Source organism: Hipposideros armiger, unplaced genomic scaffold, assembly GCF_001890085.2.
Source record: "Hipposideros armiger isolate ML-2016 unplaced genomic scaffold, ASM189008v1 scaffold_107, whole genome shotgun sequence".
Lineage (NCBI taxonomy): Eukaryota > Metazoa > Chordata > Mammalia > Chiroptera > Hipposideridae > Hipposideros > Hipposideros armiger.
In genome coordinates, this window is record NW_017731457.1 from 1,221,038 (window position 1) to 1,241,041 (window position 20,004).

At 47.6% G+C, this 20,004-nt stretch overlaps 1 protein-coding gene across 1 annotated transcript; it reads left to right on the forward strand.

The window, feature by feature from the left end:
• Positions 1–845: 845 nt before the first annotated feature.
• On the forward strand, positions 846–19,658 carry RFC2 (replication factor C subunit 2). The gene is made up of 11 exons (XM_019646935.1): positions 846–1,006; positions 3,317–3,386; positions 5,245–5,286; positions 5,597–5,703; positions 9,096–9,197; positions 10,710–10,810; positions 14,353–14,510; positions 14,716–14,781; positions 16,407–16,487; positions 17,749–17,862; positions 19,170–19,658. Exons 1-11 carry the CDS (start codon positions 900–902, stop codon positions 19,278–19,280), a joined length of 1,059 nt encoding a protein of 352 aa, XP_019502480.1. The 5' UTR covers positions 846–899; the 3' UTR covers positions 19,281–19,658.
• The last annotated feature ends 346 nt before the right edge of the window (positions 19,659–20,004 follow it).

A 20,004-nucleotide genomic window follows, 5' to 3' on the forward strand; every position in this document is an offset into this window, starting at 1 on the left:
TGCAACCTAAAAGACATTGGACGAATTATCCAATGATTCTCAAGCCTGTTTCCTCATCTGTAAAACGAGGATAATATGAATATCCACCTTGTATTATTATTACGGCATTTGGGCTATGGGAGAAAAGATTAGTTCAATAGGTAGAAAACCAGCCCAAAAGAGTGCTGAAAACACTTGTGAATCTTAAGTACCTATTTCTCTGAAATGAAATTGAGTTACATCTTAGCGGGGCAGTTGCCTCCTCTGCAAAATGGGAGTAATGGCCATCTTGCAGCATTGTGAGAATTCCCTGATAATAAATGTCAAGTTCCAGGGCGCAGGAGCCCACCCAATGGGAGCTGGTGTTGCATCGGAACATTCTGAGCAATCGGAAAACTGGGACCCGACAGGTTCCAGACGTCGGATTTCCGCCATCCAGCGCCACTGGACGTCAGTCCTTGTCCGTGTACGCCGCTGGGTACTGCGTTTAGGTGGAATGCGCACAGGCCACTGCTCCTCCCTGCACAGAGCAGCGCGCTCCTACCCCGCCAGGGCTGCCCCCGCGTGCGCGCTGCCCCACCGCGGCGCAGCTGTTCTACGGCCCGCGCGAAGAGGGCCTCCCAACAAGTCACACAAAAACGAAAACCGCCGAATGTCCCTTTCTGAAGCGACCTCCCTTCTCGGAAGACGATGCGGTCAGGTCTCGCTTTCCTCTCTCGCCGACCGGACGCCAGGTCTCCCACAGCAACCGTGGCCTCTAGCAACCGACGACCCGCCCGGCCGGTGCTCTCTGCGCAGGCGCGGAAGGAGGCGGGCACAAGGCTTCGCTCGCGCCCGGTGTCCCTCGCATCTCTGGGGCGGGACTTGCGTGATGGCGTCATGTGGCGGGGACTTAGGCGGCGGGAAGAGCCGGCGGAAGAATGGAGGTGCCGGAGGGACTCCGTGGCGCGGGCGAGTCCGGGGCTCAGGGCTCTGCCCCTGCCCCCACCAAGGCCTCCGGCAGCGCCGGCCACTACGAACTGCCGTGGTGAGGGCCTGGGTTCTAAACGATGGGTGTCCTGGACGCGTGGGTGGGCGAGCGGCGGGTCTCGTCCCGGGGGAACCCTGCGGCGGGAGCTCGTCTCCAAGGTGGCGTCCAGGAGGTTATTATTTGGAGAGAGCGAGGGACGTGCGTCGCTGAGCACCCCCGGGGTCGACAATGGACGGTCTGATCTCTGGAAGCGGAGTGCCGGTCAGAACGATGCTATCATAGCCGCCCCTGTGACCACCCACTCTGCGCCGGGCGCTCCGCCAGGGGCGACTCATAGTCACTCGGCGGGAAGCGTCGGACGCAGGTTCGGAAGTACGGGTGTGCAGAAGGGACTCGCCTCCTTTCTGTGCTGCCTTATTTTAAATAGCATCCTGGGTAGCTGGGAGGAAATGATGACTTGGGAAATAACCTGCCCCTGGCACAGTTGTGGTGCGGGCGCTTTGCTCGGGTCCCGCGCGTGCGAATGGTTACTCCCTGTCCTCTGTATGCCCATACCTCCAGCCGACCCCTCCTCTTGAAAGCAGATACCTAAATGGAGCACAGTGTAGCTTATTGGAATATCTACAGCTGCGCTGTGAAGTCCCCCAGCCACTAGCCACATGAGTCCATTGAGCCTTGGAAATAAGGCCAGTCCGAATTGAGATGGGCTATAAGTGTACAAAATACACCTGGATTTCGAGTACTTACTATTAAGAAGAACTCATTAGTAATTTTTATATTGATTATATGTTGGGAATAATATTTTTAATGTATTAGGTTCAGTAAATTATATTAGTAAAATAAATTTCATCTGTTTTCTTTTTATCTTTTTTAATGTTGCTGCCAGAAACTTTAAAATTACATATATTGCTTGCATTGTTTTCCATGCACAACATGCATGCTTAGGGTAGTTCAGTATACAAAACAAACTGCTGTCATGGAGCTTACATTTGATAAAAACAAAGTAAAAAATAAACAAGTAGATATACAGAGGGTGCCACAAAAATGTATACACATTTTAAGAAAGGAAAAAACTATTAAAATTGTAACACTCAAATATACTGATAACAAAAGATGAAAACAAGTGACCTTTGACTTCTCCAATTACAAGAGGTGTGCAAAGTTGTTACCATCAGCGTAATTTTAACAGTATAGTATATTTGATGGTGACAGGTGCTGTGGAGTAAATAGCTATGGTGTTCAGGGAAGGCCATTGATGAGATGATATTTGAGCAAAGACCTGAACTATGTGGAGAAAACTTTTGGGGAGATGGAGCAGCTATGAAGGCCCTGAAGGAGGAGCATCTTGTTCAAAGTCCAGCTCAAAGTTAAGCTAACATTTTCAGGTGGTGATTCCCTCCTCTGGGCTTCCACAGCCCTTGGTTTCTATAACCAGTTTATTACTGGAGTAGGACTCGCTAAGCTCTATCTCTCTACCAGTGGGAAAGCGCTTCAGAGCAAGAACCATCTCTGTACCTTCTGCTTTCCTCCCCTTGAGATCTCTAACTCCTTTTTGCGGTGCTTAGCATCAGGAAGGGGTTGAGTATGAAAAATAAATGAGTAGGACCAAGCATGCTCCATCTGCTGGTCTTGGAGGAGAGCTGTCTGTTTCCCACAGTATGTGGCAAACAAGCTTTTTTGTATTCAGCCTCTTCTGGAGCAGAACCAGTACCTGCAGAGGGTGCAAGCTGGGGAGGAAATTGGGGAGTTTTTCAAAGGGCAGAGGAAGTGTTGAAGGTCAAGTCATTGCAAATCTACTTCCACTTGTATTCTCAGAGCTAAAGAAAGTAATTTTCTCCCATAGCATAGCTTGCTTATTCATTTAAAAGAAGTATTGATCTGACTAGGCCACTAGCCTGTCCACACCACACAGCCTGAGAGAGAGTTCCGGGATAGGCCTGTGGTTTCTGTCTAGCCAGTCCGGCTGTGTACCTGGCACAAGTCTGCAGAAACTGGCAGGTAAGGGATGAGAAAGGGGCTCGGTTGCACCCATGTCTGTCAGATCAAATGATGTCAGTGCCACGTGTGCTGGACCTCTTGTGACGGTCCGACTGAGTTTCCACACAGTGCCACATTGGTCCAGATGGCCTGCTTTGGCCCATCTCCAGCAACAACAGGTGTTTCTCTGCTGTGGCAGGTTTGATGCTTTTGGTGTGTAATTCTTATGCACTTTTCAAATGGATCTTGGACACCCCCTTCAATTTAAAACCTGCAGCCATTTGTTATATTTGTACTGAATGTATGTCAGGATTACGGCCCTTTAGTGCTTTTTTTGTGGTAGTGTGAAAATAGCCATGTCAACATCTTTATGTGTTTTCTTAAAAACAGGGTTGAAAAATATAGACCAGTAAAATTGAATGAAATTGTCGGGAATGAAGACACCGTAAGTAGGCTAGAGGTGAGTGATTTTTTTTTTATATAGGTGAACTTACGTCGGTTATTGTGGCTTTGATAAGCCGAGGCACTTGGAGAAGGACAGCCAATATGGGGGGTGGGGGGGCGGCAGTGAGCCACAGATCCAGAATTGAGGGAGTGGGAGGCATTGAATTTGGAGACAACTAGAAGTAGTGGGACTTCAGGTGTTTGAAAGGCTGGCTTATTGGAGATGGGCTATCAGACTTGTTTTGTAATCTTCAAGAGCAGGGTTTGCAAACTCTGTAAAGGCCGATTAATAGATACTTTAGGCTTTTCGCAAACCATGTAAGGTCCTGATCAAATATTCTTTATTTTTTTAAACAATCCTTTAAAAATGTGAAAACCATTCTTGCCTAGGGGGCTGGCCTCAGGTTGGATTACCCCCCCACTTTCCCCACACCCCTTCCACCATAGTTTGCCAGCCCCTGCCTGGAGGGATTAAGTGACAAGGCAGCCAGCTTCAGAACAGGCGCAGGCACAGATGTTCAGCAGCGGGACAAGCTTTGAATTCCTAGCCCTAGAGGTCTTTAGGCAGAATCTAGTAGTTCAGCTATCTGATACATGACAGGTAGTCTCTGTAGTAATGGGGACTTAGACTTTAATAGCTGAAAAGTTATTTATTTTACACATTAATTTCACAAATATTCGAGTATCTTCTCTGGGCCAGATACGGTGTGGGGTTAGGACCTGTTGTTATATTGGTGAACAGAATAGATTTGATCCCCTCTACCTGTGTGGCGTTTTTAGTCTAATGGGGGCAGCGTTTAGGTCAGCAGGCAATGTGATAAGCTTTCTGCTAGAGGAGCACAGGGTCCTGTGGGGGCACATGGGAGGGGTGCCCAGTGGAGTTAGCCTGCCCACACTGTCTTCATTCCTAAGTGGAAGAAGTGATACCAAGTTAAATGAGTGGGAGTTAGTCAGGCTTGGGGGGCAGGCAGCAGGCATAGCATGTGCAGAGGCCCTGAAGTGAGAGAGCCTGGCTTGTTCTTGGGGAGGAAAATGCCATCTGATTGGAATACAGAGCAGTGCTTTCCGGACATTAATATGTACATGAATTGCCTGGGGATCTTGTTGAAATGCAGATTTTGGCCCAGTAGTTCTGGAGTGAGGCCAGATTGTGCATTTCTAACAAGCTCCCAAGGGTTGCTGATGCTGCTGGTCCGTGAGCCCACTGAGTGCCGAGTGCATGTACTGGGGGGCGGGAGAAGTGGGCTCGTGAGGCGAGCAAGATCCAGACTGCACAGGGCCTCCAGCCATGTTTAAGAGTTTGGGCTTCAGAATGAGGACAGTGAGGAGTCATCCACGGCTTTCAGTCTGGAAAAAACGTTTTCATTAGGTGAGTGTTTTAGAAAATTGGTATGGTAACAGTATGGGAAATGGATTGGGGTAGGGCGAGATTTGAGGCAAGGAGACCAGTTGATGACCCACTGAAAGTGATCCAGGCAAGAGATACTGCGCTAAGAAAGTGGAAGTGGGGCTGAAGAGAAGTAAATGGACTTGAGATACCGGAGAAAGAATGACCAAGCCTTGGTAATCGAGGTGCTGTGCGGGGTGAGGGAGACGATCCAATCAGGGGTAACAGTGATCTCCAGGTTCCTGGTGGGGGCGGTAGGGTTGATGGCATTAACAGTCCATGGAAGGGTAAATGTGGGTGGAGCCTCAGGTTTGTAGGGAAAAACGATGAATTCAACTCTGAATATGCTGAGGTGAGAGTTCCATGGGGCATCCATATGGAGAAATGTACAGCCATGTTTAATACACGGGAGGGTCTATGTGGCTGGGGAGGCTTGGCTCTTCAGGTTTACAGGTTAACCAGCTTTAATGAACATTTCTTCCTTCAGGTCTTTGCAAGAGAAGGGAATGTACCTAATATTATCATCGCGGTAAGTACTTGGTCCTGGCCCTGGTGGACGTCTTGGAGTCTTATTTTCGCTTCCCTCTGAAGAGCTTTCTTATGCACAGAGCTTCCTCTTCAGGGAGGCCCATCACCACCAGAGCCCTTACGTTCCCCTCGGCAAAGGGAAACATTTCACCCAAGTTGGTCAGGAGGCCTGTGGATTGGTTGCTATATTGATTTACTGTGTGCTGTGTGTTGGGGTTGAGGGTTCAAGGGAACAGTGGTGAACAGTAAATTCGGAGCTACATTAAGTTCATTCTGTTGGCTTGAAGCACTTATGGAGCTCTCATTCCTAGGGGCCCCCGGGAACTGGCAAAACCACAAGCATTCTGTGTTTGGCACGAGCCCTTCTGGGCCCAGCTCTCAAGGACGCCGTTTTGGAACTCAATGCCTCAAATGACAGGTACATCTGGAGTTAGGACTGCAGGGCACTGAGTGTTTTACATTCTGAATTGTTATAGAAACAGCCTTTTTTTCGTTCTGTGTTATACGTGGAGCTTGCCTGGCCAGCTGTGTGTTTTCCTTTAGCCCTTCCCAGTGAAAGAGAATGGGAAGTGCTTGCTCATGAGATTCCGTCACAGGCACTTGACTTGCTGCTTTACTTTTTTTTAATGGAAATTTAAAATATTTTTAGTTTTGGTAAAATACATATAACTTAAAATTTACCATCTTACTCATTTTTAAATGTACAGTTCAGTAGTGTTAAGTATATTCACATTGTTGTGCAGCTGATCTCCAGATCTATTTCATCTTGCAAAAGTGAAACTATATCCATTAAACAACACCCCATTCCCCGTTTCACCACTCCCTGGCAGCCACCATTCTACTTTCTGTTTCTTTGAAGTTGACATGTAGGTGCCTCATATAAGTGGCTGCATATAGCAATTGTCTTTTTTGTGGCTCGCTTATTTTATTTAGCATAATGTCCTCAAGTTTTATCCATGTTTTAGCATGTGTCAGAATTCCATTCCTTTTTAAGGCTGAATAATATTCTACTGTGTGTGTGTGTGTGTGTGTGTGTGTGTGTGTGTGTGTGTGTGTGTGAGACCACATTTTGCTTATCCATTCATCCATTGATGGATACTTGGGTTAATTTCATCTTTTGGATATTGTGAGTTGTGAATAATGCTCCTGTGAACATAGGTATACAAATATCTTTCCAAGACCCTGTTCTCAGTTTTTGGGGGTATATATTTAGAAATAAAATTACTGGATTATTTGGTAATTTTGTTTAATTTGGGGGGAACTTCCATACTTTTCTATAGCGGCCACACCATTTTGCATTCCCACCAACAGTGCTCAAGGGTTCCAGTTCCTCCGTATCTTCACTGACACTTGTTATTTTCTGTTTTGTTGGTGTTACTAGTAGGTATCCTAATGGGTGTGAGGTGCTGGTTTACTTTTTAGACATGAAATCGTAGAGGGTTATGAAATGAGGACCTGTTAAATGTCTGCTAAGTCTGCCTTTGGTTATTCCTTGAAGCTGTGGTTCTCAGCACTAATTATCCTGGTTTTGAAAATTGTGTATACTTGAAACAGGCAATGTCCTTGGAAGGCAACTAACTGCTCATCAGCTGTCATGAATGAGCCTGTAATCAATCCATTTTGTCAATGCAGATACAGTTAGGTTCTAGCTTATCATTACCTTTTGCTCTTCTCACACTTGCAATATCAAACTCACTGTTTTTGAAAACTTCTGTGGTTCATAATTTTGTTGAAGAGGGAATGGCTCGTGATTGCAAAGTATTTTCAATTTTAGATTTATAAACAACTACTTGAATGATCAATACAATGACTTTTTTCCATTTCCATATCATGTTTCCTTCCAGTCACCTTTGTATACACACCTGCCTACAGCTTTTGATCACCTACAAACTGTATCCTGTAAATATTGGTGTATAGATATGATAAAAGATGAAAGAATACTGTCACATGTTCTTTTAGAAAACCAGAATGAAGTCCTTCTTGCTGAGTGATTAAATGGATGAAAGTATATTTAGTTATTGTCCTTAAAAATAGGTTGTTCACTCCTTGATTCTTTTTTTTAAATGTACTTATTTATTTTTAAGATTTTATTGGGGAATCGGGGAAGGAGAACAGACAAGTTACTGTCCTTTTGTTCTTCAGTCTAGTTGTGGAGGACATCGCTTCACTGGCCCATGTTGGTATTATCATTGTGCTCTTCCCGGGTGAGGTAGTAGTTCACCAGCCATTGGACGGCCTCTCACGGCAGCTCACAAAAGCTCACGCCAGCTGCCGGCCGCTCACAATAGCTTTATGGCAGCCCACTGCAGCCCCATTGCAGCCTACGCCGTCACTGGCGACTCACAGCAGCCCAGCTCCAGGTTGAGCTGTTGCTCACCATCTTAGCTGTAGAGGGCACAGTGTCACTGGCCCTCATGTGGGATCCGAACCGGCGGCCCTGCTGCTTAGAGCTGGCGTCCCAAACCAGCTCTTAACCAAGGTGCCACTCGGCCGGCCCTAAAATTTATTTTTTATTAAAATATAGTTAATATATACTATATTAGTTTCAGGTATACAATGTAGTTATTCAACATTTATATTCCTAATTAAGTAATCAGCATGATATGAGTAAGTCTAGTACCTATCTAACACAAGGTTATTTAATATTATTGACTATATTCCTTATGCTGTACATTACATCCCTGTGATTTGCTAATTATTATTATTTTTTTTAATTGGAGAATTGGGGGAAGGGAACAGACAAGTTGCTGTTGTTTTCTTCTTCAGTCTAGTTGTGGAGGACGTTGCTTCACTGGCCCATGGTGGTATCATCATTGCGCTCTTCCCGAGTGAGGCAGATCTATCGCCGGCCACTGGATGGCTGCTCACGCCGGCTGCCAGCCACTCACACCAGCTGCCGGCCACACACGGTAGCTTATGGCAGCCCACTGCAGCCTACGCCATCGCCAGCGACTCACGTCAGCCCAGCTCCAGGTCGAGCTGTTGTTCACCATCTTAGCTGTAGAGGGCACAGCATCACTGGCCCTAATGTGGGTTCCGAACTGGAGCTCTGCTGCTCAGAGCTGGCGTCCCAAGCCAGCTCTTACCAACACGCCACTCGGCTGGCCCGTGACGCTAATTTTAAAAATACGGAATGTTTTACAAATTTATGTGTCAGTCTTGCTCAGGGACCATGCTAGTCTTCTCTGTGTTGTTCTGTTTTAGTGTATGTGCTGCTGAAGAGACACACTCCTTGCTTAAGTTTAAGAAAATTCATACAGGGCCGGCCGAGTGGCGCGTTGGTTAACTGGCTTGGGACGCCAGAGGGCCCCAGTTCAGATCCCACATATGAGGGCCAGTGACACTGCCCTCTACAGCTAAGATGCTGAACAACAGCTCAACCTGGAGCTGAGTTGCCTAGAGTCGCCAGCAACGGCGTAGGCTGCAGCCCCTGCTGCAGTGGGTTGCCATGGGCTACTGTGTGTAGCCAGCAGCCAGCGTGAGCTGCCATCCGGAAGCCAGTGACTGATCTGCCTCGCCTGGGAAGAGCACAATGATGGTGCCAACTTGGGCCAGTGAAGCAATGTCCTCCACAACTAGACTGAAGAAAAGACAGCAACTTGTCTGTTCCCCTCCCCCCAATTCCCCAATAAAAATCTTTAAAAAAAAAAGAAAAAAGAAAAAATTCCTCATAAAATCTTTTTTCTTGAAAAAACGGAAAGTTAAAAACTAAAATTGGGTCCATGATGGTATATTGAGGTTGAGAAGTTCCCATGAAGGTAACTGAATTTGTCCCAGAAGATGATGTTAAATTCTGGCTCATTGTTTCAGGGGCATTGATGTTGTGAGGAACAAAATCAAAATGTTTGCCCAACAGAAAGTCACCCTTCCCAGAGGGCGACACAAGATCATCATCCTGGATGAAGCAGACAGGTAGAATGCTTTGCCGATACGTGTTGACCTTGATCTCTAAATCTCTTACTGGGCTTTATTAAACCAGGAGAAAAAGCTCCCGCCTTTGCTTCTCACATCTTCAGAAGCAACTAAATAGGGCCCTGGTCCTTAAAACTACCTTAATTAACTTACAAACATTTGTCTGAGACACTCAGTCAATGTATTTGTCCCAGCATCACTCACGTGAGTAGTTTCAATGATACATATTTTTTTATTGTGGTGAAATATGCATAACATAAAATGTACCATTTTTGACCATTTTAAAGTGTACAATTCAGTGGCATTTAGTGCCATTCACAATGTTGTACAACCATACCATATAAACAAAGTTTTAAATGACATTAAACAAACAGTAATATTCTTTGAAGAAACTTCAGAAAATATTGGTTTTTTGCTTGCTTGTTTTGGTTTTTTTTTAAAAGATTTTATTGGGGAATTGGGGGAGGGGAACAGCACTGGGGAATCGCGGAAGGGGAACAGACAAGTTGCTGTCATTTTGTTCTTCAGTCTAGTTGTGGAGGACTTTGCTTCACTGGCCCATGTTGGTATTATCATTGCGCTCTTCCCGGATGAGGCAGATCGGTTGCCGGCCTCTGGACGGCCGCTCACAGCGGCTCTTGGCAACTCACACAAGCTGCCAGTCACTTAACGCTGGCTGCTGGCCACACGGTAGCTATGGCAGCCCACTGCAGCAGGGGCTGCAGCCTACGCCGTCACCGGCAACCCACGGCAGTCCAGCTCCAGGTCGAGCTGCTGCTCACCATCTTAGCTGTAGAGGGCGCAGTGTCACTGGCTCTCATGTGGGATCCAAACCAGGGCCCTGCTGCTCAGAGCTGGCGTCCCAAGCCAGCTGTTAACCAACGCACCACTCGGCTGGCCCTAGAAAATATTGTTAATGTCTTGCTTTATTTCTTTTTCTATACCATGCATTTTTTTACACCGTTGAGATCATAATATATAAACTTTTTGTACCCTGGTTTTTTCTTTTAATATAAAAAGCAGTGTTCCACATTATAATTTTGTTTGAAAATAGTTTGGAATTGCCACATTCCATAGCATCAGTGCACCTTAACCATTTTGTTGTAACATTATTTATAGCAATAATAGCTAACATTTATTGAGCACTTATATGTAAGCATTTACATTCTGCCAGGCACTTTGCTAAACATTTAACCTGTTAGTTCATTTAATTGTCATCACAACCCTCTGAATTAGGCGGTATCATTAGCTCCTTATAGGGGATGGATGACATTGAGGCTCAGATCATTGGCCTGTGGTCCCATAACTAGCAGAGGAAGTTGCTGCGCGGTGAGCCCAGGCAGCCCGACTACAGGGCCTCCGCTGTGCCCGTGTGAGATCCAGACGGGGTCTTGGAGAGAGGTTGAGCATGCTCGGTCAGGAGGTCAGGTGTGCCAGGCTCTGTAGGGAGGGATGTGTGTCCACTGGGCCCTGGGTCCCAGTTACAAACTGCTCTTTCGTTTGTCTTCTCAGCATGACTGATGGAGCCCAGCAAGCCTTGAGGAGAACCATGGAAATCTACTCCAAAACGACACGCTTTGCGCTTGCTTGCAATGCTTCAGATAAAATCATAGGTGAGGGTCAGCTCTTGGTGGCTTGGGGTCCACATGGTGCTCACATTGGCTCTTTAGCAGCGGGGGAGTAGGAACTTTTTGATTGCCTATCGTGGGCCGAGCACTATATAATCAACTTTTTCGTTTAATCTTATATAATTCTTTGTGGAGGTATTATTAGCTTCACATTAGAGATGAGAAAATGAGCTCAGAGAGGTTGGGTAGTTTGCCCAAAGTCACACAGCAAGTGGAAGAGCTGGGATTGGAACCCCAGGTCTGTCTGACTTGCGCCATCATAGGCATATGTGACGTTTTGATATCCTGTGCACAGTGTCCTAGTCACCACCCCTCTCCAAATGTGTTCCTGCACTTCGTGTGTGTCTAAGCACTTGGCAGGCACCATGTCTGCACACCGGGCTTGGTTATTACCAGGAATTGCCTCACCTGTAAAGCCTTTCATGTTAGTCTTCTCGCTGACCTGGCATTTGTCCTTCCAGCTCCCTCCCTCCCTCCCAGCAAGCTACCTGTTTCCCCACTTCTTTGAGCCCTCCCCTCTCAGTGTCTCAACTTCTTGCTGCTTTCACATCCTTCCCTTTCTGATACAGACTGTGGACACAGTCTAGCTTTCTCTCACCGTTCCTCACAGCTCTCTTGTCCTGAGTCCTTGCCTTACACCTGCCCTGCTAAACCCCAGCCTGTGTGCGTTCAGCCATCCGACTCCGCCATCTCCACCTGGGCCGTTGTGCGCTGCCTCAGACAAACAGGTTACCAACCGTGATGCTCCCGCAAAGCTGGTGGGCTCTCTGGTACCAGGAATCCTTTATGTTCATTGTCCTTCCCCAGATAGTATGTGTTCATTCATTTATTCAGCCATTCCATTCAACAAGCATTTACTCTCTTTGCAGTAGGTGTCAGGCACTGCTAGTGTGGAACAGACAGAATTTGATGAGAAACAGCTCTACCTTCGAGGCACCAATGGTGGTGGAGGAAACTGTGCTAAAAGTTCTTGCTTGATGTGTGTGTGTGTAGCTTGTCTCCTTAGCCAGTGGTAAGATAAGTCTGTGAGGGTAGGAGCAGTGTTATACTTAGAGACCCCCCCCCCCAGTGCATTTTGCATAGGGCTGTGCATTAAGGAATTGTTCAGTGGTTTGAAACTGCACAGTTGGTGGAGAAAGGTCTGGCCCTCCCTCTGCATGAAATTAATTTTTCTGATACAGCATTCGGATTATTTTTAATTTCTAAAGTGATAGTAGCAAACAAAAATAAAATCTTTAAAGAAAATTATTTCTTAACTTTAGAGGAAATGGTTCGTGATCAGATTGCCGCAAAAGTGATTCATAAACTCAGTAACTGAACCTCACTTAAGTTCCTAGAGAGTCATACAGTTAAAAGAGAAGCGTACTTTCTTTGAGGAAGGCCATGGACGCCTTCTTCTGACATGTACTTAAATGCTGTGACTTTAGCTTTTAGTACTCATTAAAAGATAAAAATCAACTGAAGGAAACTTCTAGTGTAGTTGGAATATCAACTGCTTTTATGTATGAACTCCAGTTTCGAATCATTCTTTCTCTTGTCTGTGCTGATAAACCAAATATGTAAATAGGGTTCAGTTGTGAGGCTTCCTAATTTCAGATAAGCTGAGATGGACTAATTTAGGAAAGCTGCTGAAAAGTCTCATCCACTCAACAGATACTGAGCACGTTCTACATACGCAGCATCTACTCTGCACAAGGCACAGAGGAGGCTACAGATCTCCATGAGGCTCTGTCCTTGCCCTCCAGGAGGTCACGCACGGATAGGAGAGGGGTCCCTGCCCTCCAGGAAGTCACGCATGGATAGGAGAGGGGTCCCTGCCCTCCAGGAAGTCACGCACGGATAGGAGAGGGGTCCCTGACCTCCAGGAGGTCACGCACAGATAGGAGAGGGCCTCCCGAACCAGCAAGCTCTGAGTCATGCCAATTTCTCTTTTGTCTGCTCATCACCACAGCCAACCTCTCACCAAAATCCAATTCATGTTCGTCCCATCTCTCATGTCTTGAACTCCCACCCCTCTTTATTACACTGTTTCTTCCTGTCACTGGTAAATTCTTGCACCCGAGTCACCAGTGGGTTGCCAGGGTTTTCTCAGCACAAGCCTGACCCTGCCACTACCCAGCTTAACCCTCTAGTGGTCTCCCGTTGCCCACATAGCCATACCTTCCCTCCCGCCCCCCAGGCTAGCACACAGGATCCCAGTGCCTGCAGCCTCATCTTTTACTCCATGCACTGCGACCTTAGCATCTTACGGTTCCCTGAGTCCCATAGGCCCCTTCAGCACTCTTGCCTCTGAAGATGCTGTTCCCTCTGCTTTTCCAGCCTAACCCCTAAAGACCCAGCTCAGATCTCCCCTCCACCAAGAAGCTCCCCTTCACCAGGCTGAGTTGATCGCTCCCTGGCCTGGACTCCCAGAGCTATTCCTAGAAACCTCTGCCATGGCCTGTCCCGTTGTGTTCTAACTTGCCTGTGTATGCCTCCCTTTGTCCTGATAAACTTAAGCTCTGAAGAGCCAGGACCTCGTCATCATATTCATCCTCTGCATCCCCAACAGCTGGCCAGGTAACTGGTTTCTTTAATGCAAATCAGCTAACAGGAGCGTGTTCCTTGAAAGTGTGTGTGAACACAGGAGGGGTGGTGGCAGCAGTGTGGGAAGACCTGGACTGGCTCCGTGAGGAGGGGTTTGAGAGGAGCTTTCCATGATGGTTGTGGTTTAAATGGGAAGAAACTTACGGGGAAGGACATCCTAGGTGGGACAAGCCCTCCAGGAGATCCCAGGTCGGTTTGTTCCAGGATAGACAAGGTACCAGTCGTGGGGTTAGAGTAGAAACATGAGGTTTGCAGAAGATTTAACGTACAAGGGTCAGAGGTGAGCTGTACTGTAATGTTAGGGCTATTGAAAGGTTTGCCTTGGCAGGAATAGGCAACATCAAAACGTTTTGAGAAAGGCCAGTGTGGTACCAGATGGCGGGTGAAACAGAGAGAGAGATGAAATTGGGGCTTGGAGATCATGGAGAAGCTATCATAGTCTGCACCGAAGGTTAAGGGCAGCTTCCAGAGTCCTGCATTCGTCTAGCTAATGGCTGTCAGCACCGGCTGTAGTCAGACTTTCCTGTGCAGCTTGAAATAAACCACGCAGATGCTGTGTGCTCTCCCCAGACTGACTGGATGGTGACATGCCCAGAAGGGCCCTGACATTTAGGAGACACAGATCTGGAGTCCACCTGGGCCGGCACTGGCTCACCTACGGGCTGTGACACGTGTGTCTCTATCCTGGAGGATCTTTACCCTTCTGGAAGCTGTGGCCAGCCAAGGTCGTCCTGGGCAGTGCTGGCTGTGGCCTCTCTTTTTGCTTATTGGTTGATACTTTGAAATTTAGCCCTGATTACCCAGGCACTCGTGAGCACTTGCTGGGTAGAGAGGTCCCAGTGTGACTGGGCCCTGGATTGTGAGGCTGCTCCCGAGTAACTAAACCAGCAGGGCGGCACCGTCCTCGGCTGGGGGCCTCACTCTCTCCCTATCTCCGTCAGAGCCCATTCAGTCAAGGTGCGCCGTCCTCCGCTACACCAAGCTGACTGATGCCCAGATCCTTGCAAGGTTAATGAATGTGATCGAGAAGGAGAAGGTGCAGCACACCGACGATGGTCTGGAAGCCATTATCTTCACCGCCCAGGGAGACATGAGGCAGGTGGGTGCAGCGACCGTTCAGGCGCGGACCCTTTTAGGGGGAGAGGGGAGTGACTGCTGCAGAGCGAGCATAGCCAGACGGGAGCGCTGGCCCAACACACTGCTAGGGCCTTGTACTCCCTGCCTGTAGGGAGGGTGCTCAGCTAAGACATGGGGAAGGGCTGAGAATGTTAATCACCCTGGATGTGTTTTTTGTTCCTTGACAGGCACTGAACAACTTGCAGTCCACTTTCTCAGGATTCGGCTTTATTAACAGTGAGAATGTGTTCAAGGTACCAAAGCTAGCTTGGGCATCACAGCCTACAAAAGCAGCATTTATCTGTGGGGTCAGGGCATGGAGGTGGCAGTGCTGGACAGAAGGGGACGGACAGGCTGCCGCCACTGCTGGGGCTCGCCCTCACTGAATGGGGGGGGTTGCCCTGCTCCCACTTGCCCACTTTTGTCCCCCACACTGGAGGGTTGGGCAGGACTTTGGGATGCCACAGTGTGGTAAATGGAAGCACCGCATTGCTGCCTCAGGCCTGGTGCTGGCTGCGTTCGCTGCGTCCCCTGATCCTCTCAACGCCCCTGCACACAGGTGTTCTTATCAGCATTTTGTGTGGAGGATACAGGCTCAGGCAGGAGCTCAGGAGAGCACAGCACTCTCCCCTGCTTTGTGCTCGCAGGCTCTGGCTCACCACACCTGCACCTGGAGGGGGAGCAAATCTTTTCAAAGCCAAGCTGAGGAAAAAGATTCTCACACTCCCACATTGGCAGATTTCTGCTTGGGGAATACTTTTTAAAACTGGTTGCCCACTCCTGACAACTCAGTATCTGATTGCCCCCTTATTTGGGGATAAAAATTGGTCACGGTTGTCCATCCATTCAGTCTGGAGCTCTTTCTTACCAAGCTTATGGGTAAAGAAAGCTGTGCTTAAAACCTCTGCTTAGACCTTGGCAGTGATGTATTTTCAGGATCACTGAGGGGAACTTCCTTAGTCGCCTAGTGACAGTTAAGGTTTCATCTCATCCTGGAGCACAGCCTTGAGTGCCTGGAAACCAGGGCTTCTGAGGCAAGTTAATTGAGCTGGGAGGAGAAGGCCAAGGGCAGGCTTAGGTGCTATCTTCAGACATCCAAAGATTTTCATTTAGAGTAAATGGTGATACTGCTTTAGAGGGTGGGCTCTCAGGCCAGTCGGGGGTTGCAGGAGGCAGCCTGTGGGCTCAGAGAGTTGCATCCCCACCCAGCAGGCTGCTCTTCAGGTCATGCTGAGGCCGGGGACCCTGTTTGGGGAAAGCCAATTCCGATTCTGGTGGGAGACTAGCCCCAAAGACCTCTCAAGTCTTAAGTGGCTTCTAAGTGGTTCTGGGCAAGTGGTCATCCAAGTGATCTAAGATGTGACTAATGGCTTTAAAGCTGCCGCTGGGCAGAGTCTTCATTGGCTCTTGTTAATTCACCTTGTATGTGAGAAACCTAGTGTCAGAAACCTTCCTCACTGCAGGAGGTCCAAGTTGACATCGTACGCTTCCTGTTTGGTTGTGAGAGGGGCTTTCCCCAGCCTGGTTCAATGAAAAAAGACAGCTGAGAGGCTGGTTATGTAGATGGTTTAGATACAGCGGTTCTCAACCTGTGGGTCGCGACCCCTTTGGGGGTCGAACGACCCTTTCACAGGGGTCGCCTAAGACCATGGGAAAACAAAAAGATATTTACATTACGATTCATAACAGTAGCAAAATTACAGTTATAGAGTAGCAACAAAAATAATTTTATGGTTGGGGGTCACCACAACATGAGGAACTGTATGAAGGGGTCGCGGCATTAGGAAGGTTGAGAACTGCGGGTCTAGAGGTTGCTGTGCCAGGGCTCCTCTTCAGATGGTCCCCTCAGCCCCTGACGCCTTCTTTTCGGTTTGGCCAGGTCTGCGATGAGCCCCACCCCCTGCTGGTGAAGGAGATGATCCAGCACTGTGTGAAGGCCAATATCGACGAAGCCTACAAGGTGCCGCCCGCCCCCTGTCCCCGGGACCTTCCGCTTCTAGCTTCCAGGCAGGGCCGTGGGAGCTCCCTGTGCTAGGGGCTTACGCGCATCACTCCCCTTAATTCTTCAAATTGGTACTCTACAGATGAGAAAACTACGACTAAGAGAGGCTAAATTCCTTTCTCTAAATCACACTGTGTAAAAGTAGTAGAACTGGAATTCAAAATCATGTCTTTTTACTATAATTCAGTTCTATTCTGTGCTCCGAATTTGTCCACCTAAGACATGAGGAGAGACCAGCCCCACTTCTTACTTTGCGATGAAGCCATCTTTCTCTTTGTTGAGGGGAGATTTCTCTTCTGTCCTCCCGAGGAGCATGGGAGTGGGCATCTTAGGACCCAGCAGTCGCAGGTCGGCCAGGAGGGCATGGGCAGGGGTTTCCAGCCTGATAATAGAGCCTGGTCCTGTGAGCAGGTTCCAGTGGGCATTGGGGTTCATGCCACCCTCCAGTCCCATGAGTGGCAGTGATATGATTTAAGGCCGTTGGTCTCATCACAGCAGGTTTCCCTCCCACTCCTTCCACCAAATTAGGCTAGAAGCTGACAGCTTAGCGCAGGACTAGACCTAATGTGAAACTGGAGTGCAAGGCAGGGAGACTGAGGCAGAGCCCCAGGCACACAGACGGGGTCACCGAGTGGGCCTGAAGGAGCCTTCAGGTTTATGCACACGGAGCTTCCCTGCCCCCTGAATTCGCTCGAGATGCCAGAGTGAAGGCAAAACCAACTGACTTCAGACCCTGCAGTCTAGATGGGGTGGGGTGGGGTGGGGTATGAGACGGCAGGAGGCCCTGCCAACTGCTGTAGTCTTGTCCAGGGCCGCTCCTGCAGGAGTGGTTAGGACTGGCAGCTAGGGAAAGCACAGCAGACGGGTTCTGCTTCTGCTCTGGGGCATGCTGGGATGGTTAATAAGGTTTAAGAGCCTTGGACAAAGACATCACGTGGCTATAGGAGTAGACCTTGCAATGCATTTTAAGACATTTGCAATATTTTCTCTCTGCCTGCTGGGAAAAATCAATTAAATTACCCCACATGATCTAAAGGCCATGGCCCACCAGCTCCTCCGTGGTATTCAGCTGATTCTCAGAATCACTTGGCTTTTCTGGGGTAATCTGTCCTCTTCCAGCAGTGTGACAGGCCCGAGACTGGTGTGACTGTAATCTCACGTCCCCCCAGTATCCTTGTCATTTACAGAGTTCAGCCTTAGCGTACCTTCTCTTGTCTAGATTCTCGCTCACCTGTGGCATCTCGGCTATTCACCGGAAGACATCATTGGCAACATTTTTCGAGTGTGTAAAACCTTCCAAATGGCAGAATATTTGAAACTGGAGTTTATTAAGGTCAGTGAGAGTATAGCAATGCCTCTCCCCCCAAGAATGTGGACCACACTATGGTTTTCTTTGTTTTACTCACAGGCCTGGCACCGGGAGGACACTCAGTGAGGCTGGCTACCTGTCCTGGGGGCTAAGGGTTTGTTTAAACCAGTTCTGCCAGTCAGTGTGACCTGCTGTTCCTTAGGATGACTCATTAGGGATTGGTTGGTTTATTCATCTTTAAAGTCAGGTTAATTAAGATATAATTTACACAGTAAATTTAGCCTCTTAGGTGTATTCTGCTGATAAAATGACTCAGTCGTGTACACCCGACTTGCTAATTCCCCCCAAATTCATGTGCCCATTTGTAGTCCACTCCTCCCTCTAGCACCTGGAAACCACTGATCTACTTTCTGTTTGGGGCACAGAATTGTCCAGAACGTCACATAAATGGAATCAAGCAGAAGTGTAGCCTTTGAGTCTGGCTTTTTTCACTTAGCTTAAGCATTTTGTTGTGCGTGTCAGTGGGGCGTTCCTTTTTATTGCTGAGTGGTGTTCCATTGTATGGACGTAGCAGAGTGTGTGTTCACAGTTGAAGGACTTTTGGGTTTCGGTGACTATGAATAAAACCACTATAACTATAAACGTTTGTGTACATGAATGAGTGTGAATGTGAACCTAAGCTTTCATTTCTCTCGGGTAAATTCCCAGGAGGTGAGATTGCTGGGTTATAAGATCAATGTAAGTTTGTAAGAAACCCAAAGTGTTTCCCAATATGGCCGTAGTGTTGTGCGTGCTTCCAGCTGTGTGTGAGGGCTTCAGCTGATCCACACCAGCCAGCACTCGGAATGCTCGGGTGGTGTTTTAAAGCCATTCTAATGGTCAAGTAGAGGTAGCTTGTGGCTTTAATTTGCATTTCCCAGGAACTAATGAGGTCAAGCACTTTTTCATGTGCTTATTTGCCATCCAGAATCTTGTTTAATGAAGCATCTGTTCAAATCTACCAGTTTTTAATTGAGTTGTTTTCTTACTACTGAGTTTGGAGAGTTTCTTATATATTCTGGATGCAAGTCCTTTATCAGGTATTTGTTTTTTAAATATTTTAATGTTTTCTTCAAGTCTGGCTTTTTTTTCTTAACAGTATTTTACAAAGAAATTCAACCTCCTTTTAGGAAATAAAGTGAACTTTAGTTAAACATAATCCGTGACATCTTGAGTTCATTTTCCAGTTGGAGTTTGAGTTCATTGCATCAACTTTGAGTAAACCATTATTTCAGATTTTAAAAAATAAAAATTTTTTTCTTGACCAGATATACCTTTGGTTTGTGTTTCAGGAAATTGGATATACTCATATGAAAATAGCGGAAGGTGTGAACTCCCTCCTGCAGATGGCAGGGCTCCTGGCCAGGCTGTGTCAGAAGACAATGGCCCCAGTGGCCAGTTAGATGACGAGCTCATGGACTGGGTTCCGAGAATCCCAGAAAGAGGAGTCCCAGCCTTTTGCTCTGGGAGAAGATGCTGCCCCGATGGCCCTGGAACGCGCCTTCCTCTAACACGCTGTGCATGGGCTTCCCGGTGCTTCCACACAGACCCATGAGCGTCTGCACTCAGCTCCAGACTTAGGGATGTGGTGACGGGGGTGGGGGCGTGGGGCAGAGAACCTTCGGGGCAGGGCACCCAGTCTGGGCGTGTGTTGGCATTTTAGCTGATAAAACTACAATGTTGTTGGCCATAATGTGGCAACAAAAGGCCGCAAGGAGAGCCAGCTTTTTGTCTCTGTGCATGCTTCTTGCCTCCTAATAAAAAAGGTGATTTAGATAATAGACTGAACAAGTTAGGCTCCGTTTTTCTAGAAGTCGGGAAGACAGTTCCGTGGGGTGAGGGCAGGGTTTGTTGTAATTTACTGACCATTTAGAAAGACTTCTCAGAACAGCCCAGGGCCGTGAGCCCTTCAGAAATGACTTACAGGAATCACCGGAAAATGGTGCGATACAGGCACACAGAAAACTGCCACCACACCGCCTTTTCTGTGCAGTACGTGTTGCTTTAGAATTCCCCAGTGATTTTATATTAACTTTTAGAATTGCTTCTTCTTTTTTTGGGGGGTGGGGGCTGTAATTATACAGTAAACCATCCCATATTCATTATCCATCCTAACAGTTTACCAAC